General features: G+C 33.0%; 2 protein-coding genes across 7 annotated transcripts in view; one reads left to right on the top strand and one right to left on the bottom strand.

Moving 5' to 3' along the window:
• The first annotated feature begins 779 nt into the window (after nucleotides 1-779).
• Nucleotides 780-6799, top strand: LOC106662908 (replication factor C subunit 3). Its single transcript, XM_014387354.2, has 7 exons — nucleotides 780-1071; nucleotides 1136-1273; nucleotides 1336-1501; nucleotides 5241-5440; nucleotides 5507-5625; nucleotides 5698-5866; nucleotides 5943-6799. The coding sequence occupies exons 1-7, from the start codon at nucleotides 985-987 to the stop codon at nucleotides 6129-6131; spliced, it is 1068 nt and encodes a 355-aa protein (XP_014242840.1). The 5' UTR covers nucleotides 780-984; the 3' UTR covers nucleotides 6132-6799.
• Nucleotides 6800-8730: 1931 nt separating this feature from the next.
• The window catches only part of LOC106662864 (dual specificity protein phosphatase 14-like), an 18329-nt gene continuing 9598 nt past the window's right edge, over nucleotides 8731-17461 (bottom strand). The window contains exons 1-7 of one of the 6 annotated variants that reach the window (XM_024225120.1): nucleotides 12916-13049; nucleotides 12615-12715; nucleotides 12386-12554; nucleotides 12094-12284; nucleotides 9934-10345; nucleotides 9612-9840; nucleotides 8731-9377 (exon numbers count right to left, since the gene is read on the bottom strand). In XM_024225120.1, the coding sequence (XP_024080888.1) occupies nucleotides 9057-9377; nucleotides 9612-9840; nucleotides 9934-10034 (651 nt within the window). In that variant the 5' untranslated portion in view covers nucleotides 10035-10345; nucleotides 12094-12284; nucleotides 12386-12554; nucleotides 12615-12715; nucleotides 12916-13049 and the 3' untranslated portion in view covers nucleotides 8731-9056. Of the gene's footprint in view, nucleotides 9378-9611; nucleotides 9841-9933; nucleotides 10346-12093; nucleotides 12285-12385; nucleotides 12716-12915; nucleotides 13051-17461 lie in introns of those variants that run through there. The other 5 variants (XM_024225118.1, XM_024225122.1, XM_024225125.1 and 2 more) reach the window with 5 other exon arrangements.

Raw genomic sequence — 17461 nt, 5'->3', positions numbered from 1 at the left:
TAAAATTAATAGAATAAGAATAAACAATAAGTATCCTTATTAATTTTTGAGCAGTTTATAATAAAATATGCAAAACTATAATGACAATAATATATTCTTTAAAATATTAATTATTTTTAATTGATTGATGAAACCACATATTTTTTCAGTAAATTGTTGGGTAGGAAATAAATTCCTTTTACCACAATAGGCATTTATTTAGTTAGACGCGTTTTGGTCTAACATAGACCATTTTCAGTGACTAAATAACAAAAGTGACATAAATTATATACAGGATAATAATAACGAATATACCAAAATGTTATAGCGGTAATTAAAGCGGTTTTTAATTTTACTATATTGGTTGTGCCGCAAAGTTTTTGTGAATTCTGAGTTTGGGAACCAATATTTTTCTACTAATTTCTTTAATTAGCTAATTGCAAAATTAGTTTTTACAATTTGTAGCCCTTTTTCTTAAATGTTAATTAAATTAATTATATTTTTTTATCTAAGAACTTGGCTGAGATGTGTCTGTGTCACGAGAGGGATCCAACCAGTAGCTTTTTCATCTCAACCAAAACTTTAGATAAAACATATAATTAATCTGTTGTAATTAATTTAAAATAATTAATACGGTCAATTATGTTATATGTCAATTATTATAAATACATATATTGTAAAATTAAATATTAATATTTAATTAACCGAAGTACAATAAATGACGTCATCATTTCTATTAGTAAAAACTTTTAAAATTTGTTATCATCTCATTATCGATACTTAATTTTACAATCGATGTTCGCGATAACGTGGTTTTCCCGCTCTTATCGGGTTTCTATTTCTATTTTCTAACTTATCCAGTTGTGCTATTCTTTTCTTCTTATTTTCCCTTGTTTCACAATTAACTGTTAACGATTATTTTGTTATGCAAGTTTTGAACGCGTTGTTTGCCGGGTATTTGATATAAATTTTCAAATTATCGAGGATACTTAAAGTATATTCGAAATGAGTCTCTGGGTGGACAAATACAGGCCTACTTCTTTGCAGAAGTTGGATTACCATTTGAAACAAGCGCAACACCTTAAAAACCTGGTAATTATAGTTTAAACTGATTTTTTTTTTGTATATTTACGCCTTTTTTAAAACTAAATTCCAGGTAAATCAAGGTGACTTTCCTCATCTTCTTTTCTACGGTCCTTCCGGTTCGGGTAAAAAGACAAGGATCATGGCACTTTTGAAAGAATTGTACGGCCCTGGCGTTGAAAGACTTAGGATGGAAAAGCTCAGTTTCACAGTATGTTTTTATCGGTGTAAACTTAAAAAGGTTTTTTTTAACATTCAGTTACCGATTTGTAGACACCTTCGAACAAAAAGCTAGATATAATCACAGTTGCTAGCAACTATCATATCGAGGTGAATCCAAGCGATGCTGGAATTTATGATAGGATAGTCATAATGGAGTTGATCAAAAACTCTGCACAAACCCATCAGTTGGAGCCAAATGGACAGAGAGACTTTAAAGGTAATTAATAGGAATAGAAATACATTTATCAAAACATTTTTATAATAGGGCTTCGCCCCTGTACAAGTAGAAAAATATAATTAAATAACAAAAAGGTTACAAAATATAATAGAAGAAATAATAATTAATAAACAAAATTTGTATGACTAGCTTAATTGACTATGAATGAAGGAGAGAAGTTGGTATAAAGGAAAAGTATAAAAGAAAGAACAAAAAGGGAATAACAATAAGGTCATGTTAAATCATGTTAGTTTGATCAAATCGTGGATTGTTTGCAAAAAAATTGAAAGCCCGAAGGGGGTTGGCCAACCTAATATAACTACAGACGCATCCGCAGAAACTCTAAATAAATCATTATAGATTTGAATCCATGTTAGAAGCTTTTTATAATATTTAAACTACAGTAAGAAATAAAATAGAATATAATGAATAAGTATGATGGGCAGAGCTTATTTTTTTATTTTAAATGAGTAAATCAAAGATCGGAGCTTAAGGTAATCAAATAAATTAATACACAGAACGAACTTGTCAGGTGTTGAGATGTGCTGTCTTCTTTGTGAACTTAATACAATTATTAAAAAGTGTTCTAATTTTTTTAGCAGAAGTGTGATTAACCGTAAAAGAGATGGTATTGTTAGTAGTAAATGGGGACAACTAGGTTGGTGTGTCATGGATTTGGACCAAATATTTTTTAGTACTTCTATGCTCCAAAGGATCAGAAACGTATCCGCCACTTCTTGTGAATAGACCCTAGTTTCACCATTTTTTTTGAAGGCTGAAATTTACTGTTTTTTTTTTTTTTTTTAATTTTTTTTTGCTATTCTAATTGCTCAAATCAAGTATGTGAATATATCATTTTACAGTATTTTTTAATGTAAATTGCAATAAAAATATAGTCAAAGCTATCAAAGTATATCACAAAATTTATTATTTTTTAATATTTTTACTTTGCCATTCTACTTGCTCAAATCAACTATGTGAATATATCATTTTACAGTATTTTTTATGTAAATTGCAATAAAATTATAGTATAAGTTATCAAAGTTTATTAGTAACCCAAAAATGACAAAAAATCAAATATTCTTCGAGTAAACTTGGTCGCAATTTTAATTTCTTTGTGAAACTAACATAAAATTTCGTTTTAGCACCTCTAGTAACTTCAATTAAAATTTTTGTTTGAATTCAATTTTATCAATTTTTTGACCACTATAATTTTTCCAATTTTTAAGAAGCCTTAATCGGAATATCTGATTGAATAAAATGGTTAAAATTCAAAAATTGCTAGAAGCTAATGTCAAACATGCCATTTGAAAGAAGAGGAATGCAGCTTTTGAACGACATATGTATCATAAAAATATCTAAAAGATTTCTATAAGAAAATGCACAAAATAGGATAATTATCTGTCAAAAATTTACCTCTTTTAATGGAAATAATAGTATGATTTTAATGTTTGATACAGTTATAAAATGCACATTACAAATTCTTTAAAACAAATTATCAACCATGTAAATTGATCTCCTAGGTATTGAGAAAAAGGATGTTAGATCTTGCACTAGGAATGTCAGTCATGCAGAAGGTTGTCAAAATTATCAGTCAAAAAATTAATTTACACCGATTTCCTCGAAAGCTGGTATCTAAGGGTTTTATAACGCTAGAATCGTGACAATGTTTTGACCTTTTTCTGGTCTACTTTTCTTCCAGAATGTTTGTTAAAATATGCAAAAAAAGGAGAATTTTGTTGATTTATCTTTTTAAATCATACCAAATTAGAATATCTTGTGTCAGAACATTTTTATTTTTATGTTAACCAACCATGAAATGGTTACACCAAAAATAATATTTTTTTAATCTATAAATAATAATTTATGCTCATTTAATTAAATTTACTTAATACTTATAATTTTTATTAATATTTTAATTTATGCAATATAAATAACAGGAAATGAATGAAAAAGGAATGACTGAAATCGGTAGTTCTGTGTTTAGGGGAATATAAATCATAAGGTGAAAACAAATGTGATGGTAGTGTACCGAAGACATAAAGGAGACAGACAGAGAATATACACTTTCAAGCATTTTCACCTTTCCAATTACATTAAGGTGGTCAGCAATGGTCAATTTGCTAACTGAAAGATTCTCTGCAAGTTCTCGAATAGTTTCTCTGGGATTTTCTTCGACTAAACTCACAGAACATCACCATATAGGGAAGAAAGGCTAAAGTCTCCCCTTTGACATTTTTTTAAACCACTCTGAATGTGCTCCATCACACTGCCATCAGACTTTAATAATGTTTCTGGCCATTTGGGCACCATTCCAAATGATATTAAACTCCTAAAATGAAATTAGGCAAAAATCACCCATTGACATCTTAGTAAAAACTGAATTATTCCCAAGTAAAAAATACTATTGAGGTAGCCAAACATTTTTGTTTGGAAGAGGAGACATTCGTACAAAATAATCTATCAAACAAATACGGTTTATTATAGAGAGGAATAATTGAAAGGAAACTTGAAAACCTGCATTATTTTCTGGATAACCCGATATATTTTATTTGATATACATATGTGTACATATTTTTAATATCTTGAAAAATTGAAAAAAAAAAATTTCTACACTCCGCATGTAGTAACTATTTAACTGTTGGTCCCATAAATATTTACACTTCTTGACGAGCATTTTTTGCAGGGCTTGGAGAAAAATCCACTATATAGATCCGTTCATTTCTTGTAACTATACATAATATTTCAAACAAATGAGACAGACACAATAGACGAGGGCTTACTCATTGACATGTTTTTAGATCATCCACCCATTTTCAAGTAAATTCACACTTTTCACTTTATTTCTCCTCCCACAAAGTGCTCACACTGTTAGTCACACAGAAAAAGTAATTGTTTAATTCAAGATTTAATTATTAATTAATTATAATAACTATAATAATAATAATCATCCACTCATTTTCAAGTAAATTCACACTTTTCACTTTATTTCTCCTCCCACAAAGTGCTCACACTGCTAATCACACAGAAAAAGTAATTGTTTAATTCGATTTAATTATTAATTAATTATAACTATATCAATAATTAATCATTAATTAATTATAATAACTATATCAATAATTAATTATTAATTAATTATAATAACTATATTAATAATTAATTATTAATTAATTATAATAATAATCATCCACTCATTTTCAAGTAAATTCACACTTTTCACTTTATTTCTCCTCCCACAAAGTGCACATCCTGCTAGTCACACAGAAAAAGTAATTGTTTAATTCAAGATTTAATTATTTATTAATTATTTATAATAACTATATTAATTATAATCATCCACTCATTTTCAAGTAAATTCACACTTTTCCCTTTATTTTTCCTCCCACAAAGTGCTCACCCTGCTAGTCACACAGAAAAAGTAATTGTTTAATTCAAGATTTAATTATTTATTAATTAATTATAATAATAATAATTTATTATTTCTGTATTTTTTAAATATTTGTGGGTTGCTTGTTGGTATCTATTCAAGTGCCATGCAGAACAGATGTGCAGGCTGTCTCTTTGGATCTTCCTTTTTTTTGTTCTTTTATATCCTTTTATCCTGGAACATGACCTACCCTTTCACACAGGAAGATAGAATGAACGTTCTCGTACTTTATCAGGGATATAACCTTTGCTTATGATTACTGAATATAATTGTTAAATGTGTGGGTAGAAATGAAAAATCGTTTGATTTCAGTGATACTTCTGACTGAAGTCGACAGGCTTACAAAAGAAGCCCAACACGCATTGAGAAGGACTATGGAAAAATATGTTGCTACTTGCCGGCTAATCCTCTGTGCCAACTCAATCTCTCAGGTCATAGCACCGATCAAATCGAGATGCCTAGCTGTCCGAGTTTCAGCGCCGACAGTCCCTCAGATATCTGCTGTCTTACAGGTATCTTTGACTATCTTTGAAAAAATATGTCCTATCAACGTTTTCACAGATTTTGTTTGTATGCAGAGCATTGGTAAAAAAGAGGGTCTTACCGTGCCAAATGAATTGGTGCAAAAGATTGCCGAAAAGTGTGAAAGGAACTTGAGAAGGGCGATTCTCATGCTTGAAACGTGCAAAGTTAATCAGTGAGTTTTTTTCATTATTGATTTGATTGTTAATTCGGACCAGAATTATTTTGCGATTTTGAAATTCTTCAGATATCCATTTGAAGCAGACCAAGAGGTGATGGAGCCTGATTGGCAAGTGTATCTGCGTGACACGGCGAAGCTGATCCTTTCTGAACAGAACACGAAAAAGCTGATGGATGTCAGGACTAGGATCTACGAGCTTCTTGTGCATGGGATCCCTACCGATATAATTTTTAAGGTTAATATATATATTTTTTTTGAACATTTTCTCATATCATTTAAAAAAAAAATATATATATATATATATTTTTAAGGGACTGCTTAAAGAACTGGGCAAAAGTTGCGACATGCAGTTAAAAACCAAGATTGCAGAGCTGGCGGCGCAGTACGAGTACCAGATGCACCTCGGTTCCAAAGTGATATTCCACATTGAGGCTTTCATCGCCAACTTCATGGCCCTGTACTTAACCTATTTGGAAGAAAGTGTCGGTAATTTGTTTTAAAACCAGTTTTTTTACAAATATTAAAAAATTCCAAGTGATAGTGATATTTAACAACGGAACAATCGTGATTATTAGAATAATTTTCCATACTGAGACCATATTTAAGAAATTGCATTATCCATTTATGTGTAAATAAGTATAAAACCATAACTACATTTAATTACGGCTTATTAGCACTTTAAAATCACCTTTCTCCATTTTTTATTGTTCAAAACACATCAATCGTTGTGATCAGTCATGCTGTGTACAAGTTGAGTAGCATGAAAAAAATTATAATCCATTGGTAATAAATATAATTTTTTTTAAATTGATGGTAACTTTCATCGTTTGTTTTCTGAACACAATTTTTTTTCAATGTGATGCTTTTTTGGTTGGTCTGCAAGCTGGACATTGCAGCTGTGGTTTGATCTCTTCTTCAAACACTTGCAACCATGATAATTGTAGTTTTACTTCTCCAAAGAAATCTAGAATAACCACAATAATATACATAAAATAAAATTCTTCCATGATTAAATTGGCTGGTATAACATTAATTAATATCTGGGCGATTATTATTTTTGTGTAGTACGCCTGTACTCAATTATTGCACTATATTTACAACTTGTACGCAAATGTTTATAAATATGAAATAATTGTTAATAAAAAGCTTTTCAGTATGGTTCGACTGATCCGCAGTTCAATTATCCCTGATCATTTTGCTGTTTGTTTCGTTGTTAAATCATCTTCAGTGAGAGACGATCAAGGTTGATCTAACTGTGGACAAATAATTTGTTTTTAGTTAATTTTAATCAATGTTGTTTCAATTACTTTAATTATTATGAAAAGTATGAGTTGAAAAATTAGTGTGATGAGTGGGATTTGAACCCGCGGCCTGCAGATCACTACCAGGCACTTCTACCAATTTAGCTATCATGACTCCGATTGCCCATGCCACAAACTTCTCATTTCAATTTCCCATTTCATTCCAACTAACTCTAGTAAAATGAGATCATGGGAAGCCCAGGTAAAAATCTATGAAACTTTGAGCAATATCTCATTTATTGGGGGATAAAGCTCGACCACATGGAGTCACTTGGAGGATGTAGGGATTACCACAATGAATTGGCCAACACATCCTCATGACCTGAATCATATGGAATACTTATGGGACATGATAAAGAGACAGGTTAGCCATCGTTCACCACGTCCAACATTCATCGAACAGCTTCAAACACTTAGGAGACTTCATGCCCTCTGTGAGGCCAGAAGAGTGTTACAAGCAAAACTAGGTAATAAATTATTTGTTTAATTTTCTCTATCATTAAATGATTTTCCCATATTTTGGTGGATTTTCTGATCTTGTTTACATCTGATTTGGTTTACATTAAAACAAGTATTTTGTAATTAATGTAATGATAAAAATAATTGGAAATCAATAACAAAAAATGAGTGTCCAGATTTTTTGTCATCGAATATATTAATATTTGCATTGAATACGCATTTTATCACCAAGTATTCTGAAAAGGATATTTTAAAATTTTATATTATATGTTTTTATTCAGTCAGATTATAAATTTACCGGCTAGCCAAAGGACATTGCAAAAATTAGGCAATAACCCCAATGGTTGTAAAATTAGAACTTTTAGATTGGCACACCTTGCGGCTTGGCTCTTGTTTCTACAACAAGGAGTGGGAAAATAGCTGTCAAGTTAACGATCTAGACTATGGAATCTATTTCAAATGAGTGATCCCTGAAGGTCTAGGATCTCTTAATATAGAAATTTAAGGGTCTTGCATGGCAGTTGGGAATCTTTATAAGTTTGAGAAAGAGCTGTCTCTTTGTCGTTTCAGTGTTTAGCTATCAAAAATTATTGCTGGAATTTTGCTTGAAAAATTTAAAAAAAGCAAAAAAAAAGAGTGGATTTAAACTTTGAAATAATTTTTACCAAACAAATTTGTTGTATAGGAAAAGCCCTTTCCTTCTTAACTTAGCATGGATAATTGTTTTATATTAATAGTTCAAAATAATAATATTAAATAAATATCACCACTATTCTTTTGAATAATATTTTACCATAAAAGTTCTGTCCAATTTAATTATTTTAAATCATATAAAAGTAATTCTCAGGTTTGGATTAGGCCATTTGAAAATATGCTAAACTTTTTATGACAGTTTATGATGGTGATGTTTGCCAAAAGATAGCAGATAACAATTAAATTTTAGTTGGCCTGCGAGTCTGTGAGTAACTTATTGAGCCCGTCTCCATACGCAGTTTTGGTGAACTACTCAAATGCGTTTCGGCATTGTGCCGTCTTCAGTGAAGAACCCCTTGTTTGTCTGGCTCAATGCCGGTTCAGCATGAATTAAATTTTAGTTTGATGATGGCCAATTTGAAAAAAAATTATGATTTTGCCTCAAAGTTCAATTATAAAAACTTGAAATATTTAAAACACAATTGGACATTATGACTTTTTTAAACGTTGAATAAAATAAACCATTAACTGCATGATCCAAGCATACAATTGAATTTTCTTGTAATTTTTTAATAAGAAAACTTAATAAATACATGATTAGTTCGCTCTCGAATTGTTTGCAGGTATCAATAAAAAAAGTCTTGTGTAAATCAAAAATATATTTTTCCCAGCAAAAAAAGTTTAGACTTTTGAACACAAACACTGTTAAAAATGGAAGGAATTGTTGCAAATGTTTTAAAACAAGAAAAAAAACATTTCTTGGAATGTGATCCTTATACAAATATTGTCAATTTTTAGTAAAAAAAGAAAAAATAGATATATACACATCTTATTTAATACACTAAGTAATATTTACTATTTGTTTTAAAATTTCTTCTAGGTAAAGATTATTTAGTGAACAAATTTTTGGAATGGTTAGGTGTGTATAAAATATTTACATTTGTACAAAATATTTTTAAAAATAAGGAATAATCAGTTGGTGCCAATAAATCGTTTTGTGTAATTAGTTGTGTTAAGGTACATTGATTCGTACAAGTCAGGAATGACACCATTGGCCCCTTTGTTATAAACCATTTTGACGGTGGACACACCTGTTAGTTTTTCTTCATAGTCAATCAACTGGTTGAAGAAACTGTTGTTAGGCCGTATACATCTCCGTTTTGAGTGAACATACCAATAGGCCTCGTTGAGTGTCATATTTTTGTACTTAATCAGATAAGCAATGCAGAGTGACGCCGATCTGCTTACCCCCGCGACACAGTGCACCAGTGTTACACCTCCTTCTTCTTGTACCTAGAAGATATATTGAGTTAAATTAATTATTTTAAGGAATGTTTAGATATAACACCCATTCATAAATTGACGAGTTATTTGTGACTTCTTTTTGGCACAGAGTCAAAACCATGATGTATTAATTGACCGAGTGCAACCAGTAAATTCTTAACAATGCTACAACCGTTTATCCACTCTGCCAAGTGTAATTAACAGCACATTTTTGTAAGTAATTAGGACAGTTTTTTTACTTACTTGATTAATTATGTCTGCAATACTGTCAAAGTGTTCACCGAGGTTGCTGTCGATTGTGTCTCGGACGTTGATTGTGTAATGCCTTGTTATGCTGTTTGGTAGAGGGACTTGTGGGAGTTCGGGACTGACAGATATGACGCAGGTCACGTTGTACTTCTTTAACGTGTTGTCTGTAACCATTGATGCGCCACACAATAAAAGGCCAGAATCAATTTCAGCAACAGAAAATCTAGTTGAAATAAATTTGGACAAAATTTAAAATCGTTCTACACAGAGTATGTTCTCAAAGATTCTAAGAAATTTTAATTGTAAAAAAACTTACATTTTTGTAGATCTGTTATCACCGGAACTGTCCAAGAATAATTCTTTGCATTTATTACCGTTGGTGTTTAAAGGGCAGGTGTTAATATTGACCATTCCCATTTCGACGGTGGAATATCGACGACTTCCAGTATCCTACCCTACGTCCGTTTGGTGTGCACTGAGCAAGAAGCTGGGTTGATCTGAGAGCAGATCTACCTGGTGTGCTTCCCCCAGTAAACACTGTCACGTTGGAGGGGGCTGGTGCCAAGAATGCCAGAGACATTCCTCAGTTTCTAGTTTAGAGCCAAACGGCTCCCTCCATCCTCGTTTCCTGTGTTTTAACCTTCTGCTACTAGACTATAGGGCATATCTTTTTACAAACAACACTTTGCAATGATTTATTGAGGCTATTAATCAAAGTCGGGACACAACTGAAAAAAGAAAAAATGAAACCTTGCATATTTTAATAGCTCTTAACTATTTATTGCTGTTTTTAGATTAGGGACCGAAACACTTAATAAAATTTCTTTTTATCTTTTTAGAACTAAAATTATATACATTATTTGCAATAACTTGACTACAGTTATTTTTATAAACTCCTTTTCAAACAGTATTGTGTCATTTTTAATTCAGCAATAATTAACATTCATGATATTTTATTAATAATTACATATTGCAACTGATATTTTCTTGGTTACTCTGTTGTGCTGTACCATATTTCTCCTAGCATTATTATAAATGAGTTTATAGATAATTGATTAAAACGCTACAGCAAATTGGTTTTAACAATTTGTTCTCTGGGTATCAAAATTTGCTGGTGTGTTAAATTTTTTGTGGGACATGCAATTTTCAGCCAGCCTTAACTTTTACAGTGACACAACTATGCAATAACATAAAAAATCTGTAAGATCAACAATAATAGTAAAATATAAAATTGGTATAAATAATTGTTAAGTACGAGGTGTTTTACAGGATGCAATATGGTCGTATAGTTGAGGCCCATTATTCACAGTCTAATCAACTGGATTTTACTGACATTTAGTTTTTTTATAAATATACTTTATTTAATAATGATGATACTTTTTTTAAAAAAATAAATCAGTTAGTGGTAAATTAATGTTTAACCAGTTGACTTTATATCAACAGACTCAGTTTTCTTCTTAGCCTGTTTGGTGAATTTTGTTTACTGAGCACTTCTTGCAAAGGCAAATTGTTTTAAATCCAAGCTAGAATGTTGGAATTTTAACATCGACTTAGTCAAAAAACGCTGGGATTTAGGGTGGAACAGGATTTTTGCTGGTTGAGGAGTCAAAAATTCTGGAATTTAGGATAGAGCAGGATTTTTTGCTGGTTGATGATTCAAAAATGCTGGAATTTAGGATAGAACAGAATTTTTTGCTGGTTGAATAGTCAAAAATCCTGGGATTTAGTGGAGAATAGAATTTTTGCTGGTTGATGAGTCAAAAATGCTGGAATTTAGGATAGAACAGGATGTTTTGCTGGTTCAGGAGTAAAAAATGCTGGAATGTAGGATAGAACAGGATTTTTTGCTGGTTGAGGAGTAAAAAATGCTGGAATTTAGGGTAGAACAGGATTTTTTGCTGGTTAGAAGTAAAAAATACTGGAATTTAGGATAGAACAGGATTTTTTGCTGGTTAAGGAGTAAAAAATGCTGGAATTTAGGGTAGAACAGGATTTTTTGCTGGTTAGGAGTAAAAAATGCTGGAATTTAGGGTAGAACAGGATTTTTTGCTGGCTGAGGAATTGTTTTGATCTTAACCACCCGGTGTAAAGTATTAACTGGACGGACATTTGGCATAGGTTTATTGTTTTTTCCCCTCTGAACCAAAGGTGAGGAAACAGAAAAGGAGCCGATAACGAGCCGTTAAAAAGAGAAAATAATTAGGCAATGAGCAAAGCGCTATAAATATACCGCTTGAAGAAAAGTATTTACAACAGGATTTACATGAATGAAATGGAAGAGGCGGCCCTTATTGAAAGGGGGAGGCGGTGGAGCGGTGCCAGGAAGATTCGTCTTTTTGGGGGAAAGGAACGCCGAGAATGCGAACCACATATATTTTAGCCAACTATCCAGACGTTCTATCTTTACTTTTATTACGTTTTTATTGCTCTACATTTCTTCGCTAATTATCTTGTTGAAGAAGGATTCATTACTTACATCCCATAAATTATAAGCGGTTTGTTTATGTTGAGGACGAAGGATGATGAAGTATTCGAACTTTTAGTATTATTAACTCATCCTAGTTTCGACTTTTGAAAAACTCGGTGACTATTTTTAAGCAGAGCGAGGTTAAGAAATTATGATCCCTTTTAATCAAATTTCATGAGCTTTCACGCTATTCTGAAATGCTGAAGAAATATCGCAAACAAGCATATATAAATTAAATAAATTGATAAATTAAACATAGGATAGTATTAGATTTTAGCATGCAGTTAACAATAATTAATACTTTCAAACAGATCACCATTAGTTTTTCACAATCCATGTCGTGTTGTTTGTGTCCATTAAGCTTAATGTTACACCAACTGGTGAGTTGTACAATACAGTTTTTTTTTTTTTTAAGCTCATATATGCACATAAATATCTGGGCAGAGTTGAGCCTATCTACTACTTCTCACCTGCAATTCCTGTTTTTGTAATTTACAATAAATTACCGGCAGGCTTCGATAATCTCCTACCTCGGATGATGGCAGTCCGAGTCAGTTCTGATCCGTCCGCCGAGGTTGGACAACATAGGTGTCAACAGCTAAGTCATTTCAGTCCCCAACGCAATCAGTCCCTAAAATTAAACGCATTTAGTTCTTACTCACACTTAAAATTTTATTTCGAGATCGTGAGGTGCGGTCTGGTCCAAATAATCAATGGCTAACTGTCACTAAACACCACACACTTAAATATATTCTTTATTTACATTTACAGTTAGGGTAGAGGAGTACTCGATATTCCTCCATTACACTTTACACCTATCATATACCTAACCTTATTGAGGATGGGATACTCAATATACCGCCATCGGACTTAGCCCTACTCATTCATGCTATTAAATACATTCACTCTCAATACTCGCTAGCGACATAAAACCATCAGTATATATACGTGACTCAGATTTGTTCACATCGGTAAACAATTTTCTATTATCTCTAGTTTGCAAATCCCACTTTTTTAATCCCAAACAACAGCAACAGGATTGAATTCGTTGAACTGTTAGTAAATAAACATTCACCCTAATATTCTTTATTTATGTTTACATCTTTGAATTGAGCCTGTTTATTACGAGTCTTCGTGAGTTGTGTGACTCGGGTTACTACAATGCAAATTTCGCAAAAACCATTCATTAATTCGTCTTAAATTTGTTGTCAGGTATCATCAATTTAGTTAGTTTTCTTACATATTGAAAATATTTCCTTTCCTTAACGGTTATGGTCTATTCCGTTTAATTATAGTATGAAGCATTCATACTATCATTACCATTTTCAACATTTTTAAAAGATCAAATAATAAAATATCTACAAGAAGGACTTCTTTATCATGAAATTAAAAAAAAATTAATTCTCTATTGGGGGTAATAATAAAACTTAAAAGATCTTCCGGAATTTCCGATAGTTGTTTAAAAAAAACAGGAGTGGTCCTAAAAAATTTCCGAGGCCAAAAGGCGTTGTATCATACACTCCATTCGATCAGTAGAGGTTGACAACATTGTCCAAATCCAGTGTAGGCTGCGTGATAATGATAATATCGATGTCAGGGCTGAAACAATACGGAGATGTTTGCGTGAGGCCGGAGCGACGGGAAAAATGAAGAAACCATTGCTGACCAAAGAGTGGCTTGCTGATCGTGGTTTTAATGTCATGGAATGGCCCCCCACAGTCATCTGACCTTAATCCAATTGAACACTTGTGGGAACACTAAAAAGATCTTTAGCCGATTGTGCAGGGGACGCTTCAAACTTCGATCAACCAGGGGCAACGGTGGGTCCCCGAAGCTGCAATGTTCAAGCACGAATCTCATATGGGGTGGCATTCTTCACGCTCTATATATGGAGACAAGAAATGAAATTTTTCAATTAAGTGGGAAACCACGCAAGCTTCTCTCAATGACGGAATATAAAGGGTTTGGGCCCAAAATTAAACATCCGTGTGGCTTATTCCTAGTGAGGATGACTTTTCTTCTATGAGTCAGTTCCTCCGAGGGGCACTTATTGACAATGCTCTTGATACGTGAGAGCTCTGCGATTCGGCCCACCGACACTGCCACTTTCTTTTAATATTTTTTTCTTCTAATTTTTAGCGGCAGGGGGTTGGATCAAGGTGGTTAAGTCCAGAGGTTGGGACGTCCGACCTTAGCCGCCTCATCCGCTTTTTCGTCACCCTCCGGATCTGTGTCCCAGATTTTTCTTTTAATACATTTGATTCTTTCCTTTTTGCTGTCCTTCTTTTTTTCTTTTGGATAAACTGCTCAATAATGAATAGGGGTATTTGTAATGTATTCTTATTCTATTAATTTTAATTAAATTAACCGATGTATTCTTGTTAGTTAGTTGGATCAGAAATTAGCAATATTATTGATAGAATGAGTCATCGAGGTCACCGGCAAGTGGATATCGCAGAGGCAGTTGGCGTTTGTCAGAGCGTGGTCTCCCGGGCCTTAGACCGATTCCGAGAGCCAGGAACTGCCAATAAGAACTGCCTGGTAGTGGATCTCAGCGCGGGAGGACAGAAATATTGTCATTGCTGCAAGACGGAATCCTTTCCATAGTGCCCGCCAGATCCTAAATGAAGTACTTGTTTTGGCAAGGTCTTTATCTATACAACCGATTCGTAATAGTTTGTGGGAAGTTGGTCTTGCATCGAATGCCTCTTTGAGACGACTTGCAGCAACAGCCCGCCACCTCCTAACTCAGGAGAATATGGTGCAGCGAGCGCCTAGAAGTATGTTGTTATACATACTGATGAGTCGCTTTTCTGTGTGTATAGTGTTAGCAGGCGCGGAAGTGTCTACTGAAAACGGATGCGTACAATGCCCCAGTACGTGCTCCCTTCGTGCAGTTTGGAGGAGGCGGTGTCTGGGCTGGGATTTACACTGGAGGACGAACTGGAGTCCATGCTGTTGAAGGCAACCTCACCGCAGTCCGTTATGCCCAAGAAATTATCGATAGTTATCCTCAAACCAGGTGAGCCCGATCTCATCAGCAGGGAATTTCGATATCTGGATGACAATATCAGGCATCATAGAGGCAGAGTTGTTCATCATTGCTTAGAAAACCTGGCAATATCTCATCTGGCCCTTCCCTATTGTCTCCAGACCTCGATCCCATTGAGCACGTGTAGGATGCGTTGTAGATAAGGCTCTTCGATCACCAACTTCACCCAGTTGACCTGCAACAACTGAGTGCAACGTTGCGACATCTTTGGAGTGAAATTCCTTATGAAATAGAGACAACCTTATTAACAATATGCATAACAGGTTTTAGCTAACAGAGGACATTATACACGGTATTAATTTTTCAAAAAAATTATTGTGTCCAATAAACAAAATTATGAAATTAAAACCTTTTATTTTCTTATTTTTCCAAATTCCTTAATTAAATTTTCCTTCAGTAAAAAAACCCAATAATTTCTAATAAATTTTAATACAATGTATAGTAAAAATAAAATAAAAATGCTAGGGAAAGTAAATAGTACAAAATTGGCAATATCCCTATTCATTTTTGAGGAGTTTACGGTTTGATTTTTCTTTATCTATGAAATTTTATCTATTATGAATTTATTTCTTTATCTATTCTATTAGTATAATAGACATACCTAAAGTCGTCGATAAGAAGTTACCATTTTTCTTTTCGACTGAACCGTTGCTTCCACCGACGCCTCCATTACCTTCTTTTTAAGAAGAATCTGTTCAAATACTTGATGTTCTATGAACATTCTACCGGCGATTCTCGATCCCGTTAAGCCTGCTAATACAGTTTTCAAATTTGAGTAGAAGTTTAGAACGGACTATTTTCTGTTTACAGTTTTCATCAAATACGTCTTTTGCGAACAATTCTCCGTGGTAAAAAGTAAAGAAAAAAAAAATACAATTTATATGCAGAGGAATGCCCGTATCAAAATGCAAATAATGTTCATTGTATTGACAAAAGTGTCAACAATGTTTGATAAAAGAACATTTTCATTATCCAAAATTACAAACGAACTCGTTTTTGTTTGTTGAATTTATTTTTAACAATAAGGAATGTTATGAAATAGAAAGAAATCTGAAAGTTTTTGTTTTGATGTCAGACGAAAATATCAACAGGGGGGTTGAGGCCATTTCAAAAATGAAAACCTATTTTCTACATGTCGGATTTCTTTATTTTTATTATCAGCAATGCGATTCTAAATAGTAAGGGAATATATATAAATAAAAATATTTGTAGAGATGTAAATATAATTAATAATGACACAAAGGACTAAAACGAAAAGGAATTCGTCGTCAGGGTGGCGCTCTAAATAGATCGGGATAAATAACCTCTTTATTAACACAGATTAAAGGCACAACACCTGAGATGAGATTGATGCTGCGCGATATCAAAAAAAAAAAAGAAGAAAAAAAGGCTGGATTGGCCCTTGAAAAAAATCATGTTTACCCTTCGGTAATGAAACATGTTGAATGGTTCTATTTTTGCGTGACCCAAGAGATCGAAATGGGTTCGATCCGTGCCCACGGAGGCCGGCAAAATGTGAGTCTGTCCGAGATCTAAAAAAAACACGATATTGTGAATAACGCCCAAGGAATGTGAAAACACAATTAAGGCCGAGTGCGGCTTTGGTGTTTTCCGAGCTAAAAATACGTTTTTGGACGCGATCCATGGGTACGACTAATAAGGACCATATCATAATTTGTTTTCCTATGGCGTTTTTCAACATTGGCTCTTTGACCCCCTGTCATTTTTATTTATTCGGCCAAATCGTTTAGACGATTTCACAAACAAACGCTCTAATAATACACGACGGCGGTTTCGACTCGTAAGGCTTGTTTATTGACCCTGCATTTCACAGTCAGTCGGTTTTAGTACTATTTTCCCACGGATTGTACAACCTGATCGCCTTACTGAAAAAAATTCATGAGTACGCACAATTTTTTTAATGACATGCAACAGTATCACTCACCAACGTACATCATACATACGCAACTGCGCCTTTACGACCATCAATTTTTGTTCGGAACGTACAATGGTGCAGTAGGATTCGGGGGCAAAAGTGTAAAAACGATGAGATTTTTCGAAAAACATTTCGGTTTTAGGGCACATTCTATTTAAAAAAGAAATCTACGGCTGATTTTCCACAATACAGGTGTTCGGGTGCCTTTCGCTATGTCACTATTGGTCAAAGAACTTGATGTGTGGAGGACAAAATTATGGCTTACTTACTCATGGACTATATTGTCAAAATGAAGTCTTAAGTTTTTTTTGGATATATATTTATTTGTAACCTATAATATATATAATAGTATATATATATATATATATATATATATATATATATACAAA

This window comes from Cimex lectularius, unplaced genomic scaffold, assembly GCF_000648675.2.
Source record: "Cimex lectularius strain Harlan isolate CLEC.00 unplaced genomic scaffold, Clec_2.1 scaffold45, whole genome shotgun sequence".
In the NCBI taxonomy this organism is placed as follows: Eukaryota; Metazoa; Arthropoda; class Insecta; order Hemiptera; family Cimicidae; genus Cimex; species Cimex lectularius.
The sequence above is the reverse complement of the archived record's forward strand: the minus strand, read 5'-3'. Positions and strand labels throughout refer to the sequence as shown.

Bases quoted from the DNA above. Each gene is read 5' to 3' on its own strand.
- LOC106662908 (XM_014387354.2), top strand. From the start codon at position 985: ATGAGTCTCTGGGTGGACAAATACAGGCCTACTTCTTTGCAGAAGTTG. The intron at 1,502-5,240 runs GTAATTAATAGG...GTTTGATTTCAG, and splicing joins TGGACAGAGAGACTTTAAAG to TGATACTTCTGACTGAAGTC. The intron at 5,626-5,697 runs GTGAGTTTTTTT...GAAATTCTTCAG, and splicing joins GAAACGTGCAAAGTTAATCA to ATATCCATTTGAAGCAGACC.